Here is a 16127-nt window from a genome sequence, read left to right as displayed (position 1 = left end):
TCTCCTCTCATCTCCGCTTGGAAACTTGATGGATGGATTTCTCTGAATGTTGCCTATGTGGTCTTTAACGGACAATTTATAGAAACCCCGAAATGATCTCTTCATGATGACGACAATTAGAAACTTGCTAAATACTCAGGCCAGTAAACATGAAACCAGTTGAGTGATTTTAACAATCAGCATAATGTATATTACACGTTCACTACCCAGTCAACTGACAGAAGGTGTCACAAGCATTTCGCGACACCCGCAATAACATCTGCTAAACACGTGAATTTGACCAATAAAATGTTATTTGATCATATGGCCAATCAATAAATAGTGAACATTTAAATAACATTTAATTGCTTGGTTCAGCTAGAAGCCTATTGGCACACGGTTCATTGTATTCCTGCATGGGAAATCATAAATGTACAATTTCTTCCATGTATTTATGAAACAATGTTAATTTACCAGACATTCATAGGCCTATTCAATATTTTGATGACGGCCCATATGTGACAGGTCGTACAGGCCTGTAAATTTAAAACATATTTGGTAGCCTATAAAAGCATTTTTCGCTGTCTTGGTAGAGAAACGTTTTGAAAGGCAAATTTGCTTAGGACAAATAAAGTGCAATATAGAATTACCTGAAGGCATATTGATTATATTAGTTAGAATTGTTAACCTGTACGCGATTTAGGTTTACAAAGTGTTTTAGCCTACTCCAGGTTATGTTTGAGTTACATAGCGCCATGAGTTCTGTGATGTAGGACCGACACCGTCTAAAATAGGTCACAGCAGCATTTTAGTTAGTGACATCGACCTACTTATTGTTCATCTCGTTGTTGGTAAGCCTGCTACATATCTGCTGTTTGTGGATTTGTGAGTCAGAGTCCTCATTCAGATTGGAGGTGTACAGCCCGTCTTTAGCCCCGGGGCCAGGCTCCTGCATTAGTCTCTTTAGAGTGTTGAGTGTCAGTTAGTGAAACGTCATTGGCTCCTGGCGGAAAGTACGGAGCTGAAAGAGGGGCAGAGCCACGCGCCAATCAAGTCCCGTCCGACACCGCCTGCCTCCAGACACGCGCCTTGTCCTTTAAAGGGAATAAGCCAGAGCGCGCTGCGCACTTTACTCATCACCGACTGGTAACTTTCTTTTATAGAACAACATTTATTCTCTTCTTCTAATATTATTTTATACAACAACATATTATATCTTCTTCAATATTCGGACTTAATTTACGGCAGTTTTGTAAGGCGCGAGGTTTTTAATGTATCGGTTGTTTTGGGCGAGATATAAGGGATGTCTTTATTTTCGTAACATTTGGATTTCTGTCATCACGCTATAGAGGAGGTAAGATATCCTATTTTGTCCACAGTGTAACAATTGAGGTTTGACGTGTTTTATTGTGTTATTAGCCTACATTGTTATTTTTGATATTATTATTATTATTATTATTATTATTGTGAGTAGGCCTGTTATTATTATGAGTATTAAATATTAGTTTTGTGGCTATCGGCATCAATGAGCAATAATTATTAGAACTGTGTTATATTGAAAATGAATTCTGGTCTAAATCTGCTGAAAATCACTAGCATACCGATCACATTTTGCGATATAATACAGAGCCTTTAATTTTAGAATATCTTGCACAGTAAAATACCTCGAGCTTCTCCACTGCACATCTTGTGTCAGTAGGCTATCATGTCGTTGATGTGTATCTACTCAAGGCCCTGCCGGGATGACCCTCACATGTCTGTTTGATCTGCAGGTCAACCTGTATTTTGTCCTATAATGTTACGCGTGACAAATTACATAATTATTCAGCAGAGTTCACACCAAGCCAGGTCATATATTAATATAATACATACTATTAATAATTGGTTCTATACTGCCTCTCAGAATGAGGTGTTATATATTCTCCAGTGTTTTGACCAAACATTTGAAATACAAAATATGTATTAACATCAACGAAATGGAAGTTCTGTTAAATTACAATTATTTGTATTTTTAATTTCGTCATGTTCAGTTGCAATTCTATAACTTTTTATCAACGTTGTACATTTGTGGGCTATCAACAAATGACCCCAAAGTAAAATAACTATTGATTTTATATTTTTTTACGAGTAAAGCCTAATGATGGTTTGTCTCTATAATTCTCCCAGATATGCATTTGTTGAAAACAGTTCGGCTACTTCTTGTCTTCTTGCGACATCGTGTCTTTAAGCGTTAAAGTCGAATACGCAGCGAGCTCAGGCGGGAGTTGCATTAAACTTACTCTGCAAAATGCGAGAAAAGGTTGAACATTTAGTGCCTACAAAACAAACTTAATTGAATGTTTATAATACAATAATACAAATAAGAAACATAAGAAATCAAATGTGGTATTGCTATTCAATCATCGGCAAGTTCTTCACCATTAGGCATCTATTTTATTTTGATAATGAAAATTTGATATAATTATAATAATAATAATAATAATCATTATAATTATTTTAACTGAAAATCTGTCAGGCTGATGTGCAGTTTGAACTTAAATGTTAATGTGTGTTTGGTTTTCCAGCAGAGTATCATCCAGACAGACAGACTGACAGGAGGACTGACTCCACGGTAACACAACCTACTTCCTGGTTACCAACACCAGCGCTACCATGACGACCCCCCCCAGCTCGTTCCAGCAGGAGCCCCTGACCCCCCCCAGACCCCCCCACTCCTCCTCCCTGAAGCCCAACCAGGTGGGTCAAGTGGTTCTGTATGGTGTACCCATCGTCTCCTTGGTGATCGACCATCAGGAGCGGCTGTGTCTGGCCCAGATCTCCAACACCCTGCTGAAGAACTACAGCTATAACGAGATCCACAACCGCCGCGTGGCGCTGGGTATCACCTGTGTTCAGTGCACCCCTGTCCAGCTGGAGATCCTGAGGCGAGCTGGCGCCATGCCCATCTCCTCCCGCCGCTGTGGCATGATCACCAAGCGAGAGGCGGAGCGGCTCTGTAAGTCCTTCCTGGGGGAGAACAACCCCCCCAAACTGCCCGACAACTTCGCCTTTGATGTGTCACACGAGTGTGCCTGGGGTAGCCGTGGTAACTTCATCCCAGCGCGCTACAACAGCAGCAGAGCCAAGTGCATCAAGTGTTCCTACTGCAACATGTACTTCTCTCCTAACAAGTTCATCTTCCACTCTCACCGTACTCCTGAAGCCAAGTACACCCAGCCGGACGCTGCTAACTTCAACTCCTGGAGACGCCACCTGAAGCTGTCAGATAAAACCCCTCCTGATGACCTGGCGTTTGCCTGGGAGGACGTGAAGGCCATGTTTAATGGTGGCAGCAGGAAGCGGTGTCTACCCTCATCTCACTGCTCCCCCATGGGGCCGGGAAAGGTTGTGAACTCTGGTCTGCCCCACATGATGACCCCTGACCTGGTCCAGAAGAGGAGCCGCTTCGAGGAGGAGGAGGACCTGGATGGAAGCAGCCTGTCTCCCCATAAGAACCCTCGCAGCTACCCGGTGATCCCTGTGCCCAGTAAAGGGTTCGGCATGCTGCAGAAGTTCGCCCCCACTTCCCTGTTCCCCAGCCCATACTCCTTCCCAGCCTTCAGCCTCTGTCAGCAGAAGAAAGATGACAGTGAGGTGGCTGGAGGACAGAAGAACACTGGTCTGTCAGGTCTGCTGTGGCCCGGTCGTAAAGACACCTTCTACCCTCCGTTCTGCATGTTCTGGCCCCCTAGGGCCGCTGGGGGCCTCCCGGTGCCCACCTACCTGCAGCCACAGCCGTCCGTCAACACCCTGTCCTCATTGGCCGAGAGCCCTTCCCTCAGGCAGGCCTTCCTTGACCTATCAGAGCCCTCACAGCCAAGGGCAGGGCCAGACATGAGGGCCACGCCCAGGTCAGGCCTGTTTGACCCTGACTCCTCCCCCCTGACCTCTGATCTGCGCCCTGTGACCTCAGAGGGCTGGCTGAAGCTGCTGGACGTCCCGTCTCTCCAGGCCAGGAAAGCCTCCTACCACTCCGCTTTCCGACCCGTCGTCAAGGATGCAGAGAGCATCGCCAAGCTCCATGGAAACCTGGAGGAGTTTGGTTCAGATCGCCACCTGTCCCCCGCCACCAGCTGCAGCTACGCCTCTGAGAGCGGAGGAGAGGGGGAGAAAGAGGGAGAAGGAGGAGAGAGCGAGGAGGAAGGAGAGGTGGATGTAGAGACCAAGCAGGATGAGGAGGAAGAGGAACACTTCAACAGACCAACCCCACCACAGACACACAGCAGCCTGCACCTCCGAGGGCTGACTGAAGGATCAGGACTATGGGAGAGAGGAGAGAAAGAGGCTGTCACCTTCCCCTGCAGCCCTGCAGATCACAGCCAGGACCAGAGCAGCAGTAGCCTGCCTGCATCTCCTCCTGCTCCCCCTGCCAGTCTCACACTCTCTCTCCCCAGCCCCACACACACCCCGCTGCCACTGGAGGACCAGGCCTACAAAGATGTAAATATTCCCTTAAGGCACTTTAACTAATTATTATTTAATTGGCGCTGTAGGCTGGCTGATGTAATATGCATAAAGAGATTGATAGCGGCGTCTCCCTGAAGAGATGAAACATCCACAGTGCTCTGATCCCTGATAGGAAGAACAGTCCGGTATTGTTTAATGGTCAAAATATATCGGTTCTCTCCTTGTCACTTTCTGCCTGTTAGCCTTTCCAATCTGGAACCTGTCGACTCCACATTAACAAGGCCAACGGAGTTGGTCCCCGACCAGGGGAAACAGTCGCGTTGTACTAATACAAGTGAGGAGACATTCACAGTCTAATAACACTAATGAAGGAGACATTCACAGTCTAATAACACTAATGAAGAGACATTCACAGTCTAATAACACTAATGAAGAGACATTCACAGTCTAATAACACTAATGAAGGAGACATTCACAGTCTAATAGTAACATCAATGAAGGAGACATTCACAGTCTAATAACAACACTAATGAAGAGACATTCACAGTCCAATAACACTAATGAAGAGACATTCACAGTCTAATAACACTAATGAAGACATTCACAGTCTAATAGCACTAATGGAGACATTCACAGTCTAATAACACTAATGAAGAGACATTCACAGTCTAATAACACTAATGGAGACATTCACAGTCTAATAACACTAATGAAGACATTCACAGTCTAATAACACTAATGGAGACATTCACAGTCTAATAACACTAATGAAGGAGACATTCACAGAGACATTCACAGTCCAATAACACTAATGGAGACATTCAGTCTAATAACACTAATGAAGAGACATTCACAGTCTAATAACACTAATGGAGACATTCACAGTCTAATAACACTAATGAAGAGACATTCACAGTCTAATAACACTAATGGAGACATTCACAGTCTAATAACACTAATGGAGACATTCACAGTCTAATAACACTAATGGAGACATTCACAGTCTAATAACACTAATGAAGGAGACATTCACAGTCTAATGGTAACACTAATGGAGACATTCACAGTCTAATAACACTAATGAAGAGACATTCACAGTCTAATAACACTAATGAAGAGACATTCACAGTCTAATAACACTAATGAAGAGACATTCACAGTCTAATAACACTAATGGAGACATTCACAGTCTAATAACACTAATGAAGAGACATTCACAGTCTAATAACACTAATGAAGAGACATTCACAGTCTAATAACACTAATGAGGAGACATTCACAGTCTAATAACACTAATGAAGAGACATTCACAGTCTAATAACACTAATGGAGACATTCACAGTCTAATAACACTAATGAAGGAGACATTCACAGTCTAATAACACTAATGAAGAGACATTCACAGTCTAATAACACTAATGAAGGAGACATTCACAGTCTAATAACACTAATGAAGAGACATTCACAGTCTAATAACACTAATGAAGGAGACATTCACAGTCTAATAACACTAATGAAGGAGACATTCACAGTCTAATAACACTAATGAAGAGACATTCACAGTCTAATAACACTAATGAAGAGACATTCACAGTCTAATAACACTAATGGAGACATTCACAGTCTAATAACACTAATGAAGAGACATTCACAGTCTAATAACACTAATGGAGACATTCACAGTCTAATAACACTAATGAAGAGACATTCACAGTCTAATAACACTAATGAGGAGACATTCACAGTCTAATAACACTAATGGAGACATTCACAGTCTAATAACACTAATGAAGGAGACATTCACAGTCTAATAACACTAATGAAGGAGACATTCACAGTCTAATAACACCAATGAAGAGACATTCACAGGCTTCCCATTGGTTAGTAACACTACAGGCTTCCCATTGGATAGTAACACTACAGGCTTCCCATTGGATAGTAACACTACAGGCTTCCCATTGGTTAGTAACACTACAGGCTTCCCATTGGATAGTAACACTACAGGCTTCCCATTGGTTAGTAACACTACAGGCTTCCCATTGGACAGTAACACTATAAGCTTCCCATTGGTTAGTAACACTACAGGCTTCCCATTGGACAGTAACACTATAAGCTTCCCATTGGTCAGTAACACTACAGGCGTATAGTAAGAGTATTGTTCATGATAGACAATATTAGGCCAAAAGGAGAATTGTTACACTCCATTGACTCTCCAAGTCTGTGAAAGCCAGGAGTTATTGTAATGTACACCAGCATTCTCTATCCCAGGACGCCAGTGGTTCTGTTCTGGGTAGCATTATTCAACACTATCTCTGACATGTAGATGTTAAAACCTCTGTCTCTCTCTGTGTTCTCAGACTCATAAAAGCAGAGACCATGGACTGCCTGTTTACACAACCAAAGAAAACTCCAACACAGCTCGTGAGTAGCGTTACCTCCTCATCTTATTGGTTGGAAGACATTGGTTCCTTTCTACCAGTTTTCTGTGTGCAGGTGACCAAATCAGCTCTGTTCCCTTATGAACAGATGAATGAATGTCCTTCTGTTCCCCTCTTCCTCTCTCATTCTCCTCTTGATGAAAACAAAGAGCCCAGCAGTTTCTTTGTATCAGAGACAGAATCATCTGGCCCAGAGTACTGGAGAGAGACGGCAGGTAAAACCTCTACTATAATATCTAGCTGTTTAATCAAGACAGATAAACCTCCTCTATAATATCTAGCTGTTTAATCAAGACAGATAAACCTCCTCTATAATATCTAGCTGTTTAATCAAGACAGATAAACCTCCTCTATAATATCTAGCTGTTTAATCAAGACAGATAAACCTCTACTATAATATCTAGCTGTTTAATCAAGACAGATAAACCTCCTCTATAATATCTAGCTGTTTAATCAAGACAGATAAACCTCCTCTATAATATCTAGCTGTTTAATCAAGACAGATAAACCTCCTCTATAATATCTAGCTGTTTAATCAAGACAGATAAACCTCCTCTATAATATCTAGCTGTTTAATCAAGACAGATAAACCTCCTCTATAATATCTAGCTGTTTAATCAAGACAGATAAACCTCTACTATAATATCTAGCTGTTTAATCAAGACAGATAAACCTCCTCTATAATATCTAGCTGTTTAATCAAGACAGATAAACCTCCTCTATAATATCTAGCTGTTTAATCAAGACAGATAAAACCTCTACTATAATATCTAGCTGTTTAATCAAGACATATAAACCTCCTCTATAATATCTAGCTGTTTAATCAAGACAGATAAAACCTCTACTATAATATCTAGCTGTTTAATCAAGACATATAAACCTCCTCTGTAATATCTAACTTTTCTAACTGGTTTATCAAGACAGATAAAACCATCACTTTAATCAGACTTTTATCTAGACAAGGAGAACAGCAGACTCATTCTCTTCTCACAGACCATACTGTAGGTTTAGGGATTACTAGAGATACATAAATAGATGGACTAGCTGATAGACTGTGCAACGGAACAACGGCTGTTTCCAGTGTTCCAATGTGGTCCAGAATGTTTTGTAGAATGTGTTCTACAGGGGGCCATTACAGTTCTAGAATGTGTTCTACAGGGGGCCATTACAGTTCTAGAATGTGTTCTACAGGGGGCCATTACAGTTCTAGAATGTGTTCTACAGGGAGCCATTACAGTTCAACAAGACAATCAGCTCAACACAGGGAAGGTGACAATCTCCATCTCAACAATATCAAACCCATATAATTGCCTTTTCCCTTGGCAAAACCTTTCATTACAAAGATCACATCTTATTGCCTTTTATATCTGTCACAGAGACATTAAAAGGGTTTTATGACATCTATGCCAACATTCTTATTATGTAGCCCATAATGATATCCTCACATAATGTAGAATTTATTTCAAAAAATTACACGAAACAAATTAAATGAGACCACCTTTGTCTGATTGCTAAACGTCTCCCTGGGCGATGGACGACGTGATTAGAAGTTCTGATTCCAAAGACTCTCAGACTCTGTCTTAAGGAGAGGGCTGTTTCTTGGGAGAAAAATAATCTAATTTTCCATTTATGTAATGCAAACTGCCTTGGCTTTGACTATTCACGGTTAATTGACTGTCAAACGAGGTTGTTATCCTGAGGCACTGTCTGCTGATTTGCTTGTCAAATGAGACAGAGAGAGGAGAGGAGCGAGAGAGCGAGAGAGCGAGAGCAGGCCGTTCCAAATGAGGGAAGTGTTGGGAGGCTTAAGGAGGCAAGACATGAAATGACTAGAGAGGGAAAGAGAGAGAGAGAGAGAGAGAGAGAGAGAGAAAGTGAGAGATGGAAAGAGGGGGAGATTATACATAGAGAAAGGGGGAGATTATATACACAAATGTGCTGGATCGCTTCATTTAAGCCATTTGATTTGCCACATTGTCAGAATTCAGACACAAACACAAGACATTTTCAGGTTCATAGATGAAGAAATCAGGCCATAATGGAAACGACACTAACATTGTAGAAGAGTGATAGAACAATATGGTTATCATGGTTACAGGACTACAGTAATACCAATCCACTGTTACCAACGCAGCACGGCTACAGACACTATAGACTGCAGCCAGAACAATAGGTTTTACAGACAGCATAATAACGAAAATATTGTTTCAAGTCAATGATATTTCAAGCATTTTAGGGAAAGTATTTAACATATTCACCAAGTGGTTTAATTAGTTATTTACATGATCAAGCGTTTTCCATGATTATTGATTGGTTTATAGCATAATGCAACAAGATATTGTCTGACCGATATATTCAGTCAAATGAATAGTGGGCATGATTATAGTGAGATTATTAGTGCAGTTTGACATTTAACATTTACAAACATGTGGTTCTTTACGAACGCAATGACCATTGAGAATGTAAATGACAGTAGTTCTCTGAGAACACAGTAGACGGGGCAATAGAAGATCCTAGCCAGTCTAGGCTCCAGACAGGTGGAAATATGCAGTTAGACTGACACCTACAGGCCAATGGTTACAATGCAATCAGAGGACTACAGATTATTAGAGGGATAATATATATAGGGATATATAGGGATAATATATATATATAATATATGTCCTATTGAATGCTTCATTCATACTCAAAATGTATTTTCTTTCCTCCTTTCCAGGGGATCAAACTCAAGATGGAAGTTCCCCCGTGCCACTAAAGGAGGATGTTGAGAACATGGAGAAAGAGGAACTCCAGAAGGTTCTATTGGAACAGATCGACCTACGAAGACGACTCGAACAGGAGTTCCACGCTCTGAAGGGAAACTCCCCCTTCCCTGTGTTCCGTAGGTCTACCTCGCTGTCTCACACCCTAACCACTAACTCCTAACCCTAACCCCTCGCACCCTAACCCCTCACACCCTAACCCCTAACCCTAACCCTCACACCCTAACCCCTAACCCTAACCCCTCACACCCTAACCCCTCATACCCTAACCCCTCGCACCCTAACCACTCATACCCTAACCCCTAACCACTCGCACCCTAACCCCTCACACCCTAACCCCTAACTCCTAACCCTAACCCCTCACACCCTAACCCCTCACACACTAACCCCTCACACCCTAACCCCTAACCCTAACCCCTCACACCCTAACCCCTCACACCCTAACCCCTCACACCCTAACCCCTCACACCCTAACCCTAACCCCTCGTACCCTAACCCCTCACACCCTAACCCCTCACACCCTAACCCCTAACACTAACCCCTCACACCCTAACCCCTCACACCCTAACCCCTAACCCCTCACACCCTAACCCCTCACACCCTAACCCCTAACCCTAACCCCTCACACCCTAACCCCTAACCCCTAACCCCTCGCACCCTAACCCCTCACACCCTAACCCCTAACCCCTCACACCCTAACCCCTCACACCCTAACCCCTCACACCCTAACCCCTCATACCCTAACCCCTCACACCCTAACCCTTCATACCCTAACCCCTCACACCCTAACCCCTAACCCCTCACACCCTAACCCCTCATACCCTAACCCCTCACACCCTAACCCCTAACCCCTCACACCGTAACCCGTAACCCCTAACCCTAACCCTCACACCCTAACCCCTCACACCCTAACCCCTCATACCCTAACCCCTCACACCCTAACCCCTCACACACTAACCCCTAACCCTAACCCTCACACCCTAACCCCTCACACCCTAACCCCTCATACCCTAACACCTCACACCCTAACCCCTCACACCCTAACCCCTAACCCTAACCCCTCACACCCTAACCCCTCACACCCTAACCCCTAACCCTAACCCCTCGTACCCTAACCCCTCACACCCTAACCCCTCGTACCCAAACCCTAACCCCTCACACCCTAACCCTAACCCCTCACACCCTAACCCCTCATACCCTAACCCCTCACACCCTAACCCCTCACACCCTAACCCCTCGTACCCTAACCCCTCATACCCTAACCAAAACCCCTCACACCCTAACCCCTCACACCCTAACCCCTCATACCCTAACCCCTCACACCCTAACCCCTCACTCCCTAAGCCCTCACACCCTAACCCCTCACACCCTAACCCTAACCCCTCACACCCTAACCCCTCATACCCTAACCCCTCACACCCTAACCCCTCACACCCTAACCCCTCACTCCCTAACCCCTCACACCCTAACCCCTCACACCCTAACCCTAACCCCTCACACCCTAACCCCTCACACCCTAACCCCTAACCCCTCACACCCTAATATCTCACACCGTAACCCCTCACACCCTAACCCCTCACTCCCTAACCCCTCACACCCTAACCCTAACCTAACCCTCACACCCTAACCCCTCACACCCTAACCCCTCACACCCTAACCCCTCACACCCTAACTCCTCACACCCTAACTCCTCACACCCTAACCCCTCACACCCTAACCCCTAACCCTAACCCCTCACACCCTAACCCCTCACACCCTAACCCCTCATACCCTAACCCCTCATACCCTAACCCCTCACACCCTAACCCCTCACACCCTAACCCCTCACTCCCTAACCCCTCACACCCTAACCCCTCATACCCTAACCCCTCATACCCTAACCCCTCACACCCTAACCCCTCGTACCCTAACCCCTCACACCCTAACCCCTCGTACCCTAACCCTAACCCCTCACACCCTAACCCTAACCCCTCATACCTAACACCTCACACCCTAACCCCTCACCCTAACCCTCACCCTAACCCCAAACCCCTCACACCCTAACCCCTCGTACCCTAACCCCTCGTACCCTAACCCCTCGTACCCTAACCCCTCACACACTAACCCCTCACACCCTAACCCCTCATACCCTAACCCCTCACACCCTAACCCCTAACCCCTCACACCCTAACCCCTAACCCCTAACCCTCGCACCCTAACCCCTCACACCCTAACCCCTAACCCCTCACACCCTAACCCCTCACACCCTAACCCCTCACACCCTAACCCCTCATACCCTAACCCCTCACACCCTAACCCCTAACCCCTCACACCCTAACCCTTCATACCCTAACCCCTCACACCCTAACCCCTAACCCCTCACACCCTAACCCCTCATACCCTAACCCCTCACACCCTAACCCCTAACCCTCACACCCTAACCCCTAACCCCTAACCCTAACCCTCACACCCTAACCCCTAACCCCTAACCCTAACCCTCACACCCTAACCCCTCACACCCTAACCCCTCATACCCTAACCCCTCACACCCTAACCCCTCACACACTAACCCCTAACCCTAACCCTCACACCCTAACCCCTCACACCCTAACCCCTCATACCCTAACACCTCACACCCTAACCCCTCACACCCTAACCCCTAACCCCTAACCCTAACCCCTCACCCTAACCCCTCACACCCTAACCCCTAACCCTAACCCCTAGTACCCTAACCCTAACCCCTCACACCCTAACCCTAACCCCTCACACCCTAACCCCTCATACCCTAACCCCTCACACCCTAACCCCTCGTACCCTAACCCCTCGTACCCTAACCCTAACCCCTCACACCCTAACCCCTCACACCCTAACCCCTCATACCCTAACCCCTCACACCCTAACCCCTAACCCCTCACACCCTAACCCCTCACACCCTAACCCTAACCCCTCACACCCTAACCCCTCATACCCTAACCCCTCACACCGTAACCCTAACCCTCACACCCTAACCCCTCACACCCTAATCCCTCACACCCTAACCCCTCACACCCTAACCCCTAACCCTAAGCCCTCACACCTTAACCCCTCACACCCTAACCCCTCATACCCTAACCCCTCATACCCTAACCCCTCACACCCTAACCCCTAACCCTAACCCCTCACACCCTAACCCCTCACACCCTAACCCCTCGTACCCTAACCCCTCACACCCTAACCCCTCGTACCCTAACCCTAACCCCTCACACCCTAACCCTAACCCCTCATACCCTAACCCCTCACACCCTAACCCCTCACACCCTAACCCCTCACACCCTAACCCCTAACCCCTCACACCCTAACCCCTCGTACCCTAACCCCTCGTACCCTAACCCCTCACACACTAACCCCTCACACCCTAACCCCTCATACCCTAACGCCTCACACCCTAACCCCTAACCCCTCACACTCTAACCCCTCACACCCTAACCCCTCACACCCTAACCCCTAACCCTAACACTTCATACCCTAACCCTAACCCCTCATACACTAACCCTAAACCTAACACTTCATACCCTAACCCTAACCCCTCACACCCTAACCCCTCACACCCTAACCCCTCACACCCTAACCCTAACCCCTCACACCCTAACCCCTCATACCCTAACCCCTCACACACTAACCCTAACCCCTCATACCCTAACCCTAACCCTTCATACCTTAACCCCTCACACCCTAACCCCTCACACCCTAACCCCTAACCCCTCACACCCTAACCCCTCACACCCTAACCCCTCATACCCTAACCCCTAACCCCTAACCCTCACACCCTAACCCCTAACCCTAACCCCTCACACCCTAACCCCTCACTCCCTAACCCCTCACTCCCTAACCCCTCACACCCTAACCCCTCATACCCTAACCCCTCATGCCCTAACCCCTCATACCCTAACCCCTCACACCCTAACTAACCCCTCACAACCTAACCCTAACCCCTCATACCCTAACCCCTCACACCCTAACTAACCCCTCACACCCTAACCCTAACCCCTAACCCCTCACACCCTAACTAACCCCTCATACCCTAACTGTTACCCCTCACACCCTAACTAACCCCTCACACCCTAACTGTTACCCCTCACACCCTGACTGTTACCCCTCACACCCTGACTGTTACCCCTCACACCCTGACTGTTACCCCTCACACCCTAACTAACCCCTCACACCCTGACTGTTACCCCTCACACCCTGACTGTTACCCCTCACACCCTAACTAACCCCTCACACCCTAACTAACCCCTCACACCCTAACTGTTACCCCTCACACCCTAACTAACCCCTCACACCCTAACTGTTACCCCTCACACCCTAACTGTTACCCCTCACACCCTGACTAACCCCTCACACCCTAACTGTTACCCCTCACACCCTAACTGTTCCCCTCGCACCCCAACTGAACCCCTCACACCCTGACTGTTACCCCTCACACCCTAACCGCTCACACCCTAACTGTTACCCCTCACACCCTAACTAACCCCTCACACCCTGACTAACCCCTCACACCCTAACTAACCCCTCATACCCTAACTGTTACCCCTCACACCCTGACTGTTACCCCTCACACCCTAACTGTTACCCCTCACACCCTAACCCCTAACCTCTCACACCCTAACCCCTCACACCCTAACCCCTCACACCCTAACCCCTCATACCCTAACCCCTCACACCCTAACCCCTAACCCCTCACACCCTAACCCTTCATACCCTAACCCCTCACACCCTAACCCCTAACCCCTCACACCCTAACCCCTCATACCCTAACCCCTCACACCCTAACCCCTAACCCCTCACACCCTAACCCCTAACCCCTAACCCTAACCCTCACACCCTAACCCCTAACCCCTAACCCTAACCCCTCACACCCTAACCCCTCATACCCTAACCCCTCACACCCTAACCCCTCACACACTAACCCCTAACCCTAACCCTCACACCCTAACCCCTCACACCCTAACCCCTCATACCCTAACACCTCACACCCTAACCCCTCACACCCTAACCCCTAACCCCTCACCCTAACCCCTCACACCCTAACCCCTAACCCTAACCCCTCGTACCCTAACCCTACCCCTCACACCCTAACCCTAACCCCTCACACCCTAACCCCTCATACCCTAACCCCTCACACCCTAACCCCTCACACCCTAACCCCTCGTACCCTAACCCCTCGTACCCTAACCCTAACCCCTCACACCCTAACCCCTCACACCCTAACCCCTCATACCCTAACCCCTCACACCCTAACCCCTAACCCCTCACACCCTAACCCCTCACACCCTAACCCTAACCCCTCACACCCTAACCCCTCATACCCTAACCCCTCACACCCTAACCCTAACCCTCACACCCTAACCCCTCACACCCTAATCCCTCACACCCTAACCCCTCACACCCTAACCCCTAACCCTAAGCCCTCACACCTTAACCCCTCACACCCTAACCCCTCATACCCTAACCCCTCATACCCTAACCCCTCACACCCTAACCCCTAACCCTAACCCCTCACACCCTAACCCCTCACACCCTAACCCCTCGTACCCCCTCACCTAACCTCGTACCCTAACCCTAACCCCTCACACCCTAACCCTAACCCCTCATACCCTAACCCCTCACACCCTAACCCCTCACACCCTAACCCCTCACACCCTAACCCCTAACCCCTCACACCCTAACCCCTCGTACCCTAACCCCTCGTACCCTAACCCCTCACACACTAACCCCTCACACCCTAACCCCTCATACCCTAATGCCTCACACCCTAACCCCTAACCCCTCACACTCTAACCCCTCACACCCTAACCCCTCACACCCTAACCCCTAACCCTAACACTTCATACCCTAACCCTAACCCCTCATACACTAACCCTAAACCTAACACTTCATACCCTAACCCTAACCCCTCACACCCTAACCCCTCACACCCTAACCCTAACCCCTCACACCCTAACCCCTCATACCCTAACCCCTCACACACTAACCCTAACCCCTCATACCCTAACCCTAACCCTTCATACCTTAACCCCTCACACCCTAACCCCTCACACCCTAACCCCTAACCCCTCACACCCTAACCCCTCACACCCTAACCCCTCATACCCTAACCCCTAACCCCTAACCCCTCACACCCTAACCCCTAACCCTAACCCCTCACACCCTAACCCCTCACTCCCTAACCCCTCGCTCCCTAACCCCTCACACCCTAACCCCTCATACCCTAACCCCTCATGCCCTAACCCCTCATACCCTAACCCCTCACACCCTAACTAACCCCTCACACCCTAACCCTAACCCCTCATACCCTAACCCCTCACACCCTAACTAACCCCTCACACCCTAACCCTAACCCCTAACCCCTCACACCCTAACTAACCCCTCATACCCTAACTGTTACCCCTCACACCCTAACTAACCCCTCACACCCTAACTGTTACCCCTCACACCCTGACTGTTACCCCTCACACCCTGACTGTTACCCCTCACACCCTGA

General features: G+C 47.5%; 1 protein-coding gene across 1 annotated transcript in view; it reads left to right on the top strand.

The window, feature by feature from the left end:
* The first annotated feature begins 865 nt into the window (after window positions 1–865).
* The window catches only part of LOC106572580 (SKI family transcriptional corepressor 2), a 31580-nt gene continuing 16318 nt past the window's right edge, over window positions 866–16127 (top strand). The window contains exons 1-5 of the mRNA XM_045694255.1: window positions 866–1333; window positions 2544–4458; window positions 6783–6846; window positions 7013–7078; window positions 9580–9744. Coding sequence (XP_045550211.1) covers window positions 2632–4458; window positions 6783–6846; window positions 7013–7078; window positions 9580–9744 — 2122 coding nt within the window. The 5' untranslated portion in view covers window positions 866–1333; window positions 2544–2631. The remainder of the gene's footprint in view (window positions 1334–2543; window positions 4459–6782; window positions 6847–7012; window positions 7079–9579; window positions 9745–16127) is intronic.

This window comes from Salmo salar, chromosome ssa01 (genome assembly GCF_905237065.1).
Source record: "Salmo salar chromosome ssa01, Ssal_v3.1, whole genome shotgun sequence".
Lineage (NCBI taxonomy): Eukaryota > Metazoa > Chordata > Actinopteri > Salmoniformes > Salmonidae > Salmo > Salmo salar.
The sequence above is the reverse complement of the archived record's forward strand: the minus strand, read 5'-3'. Positions and strand labels throughout refer to the sequence as shown.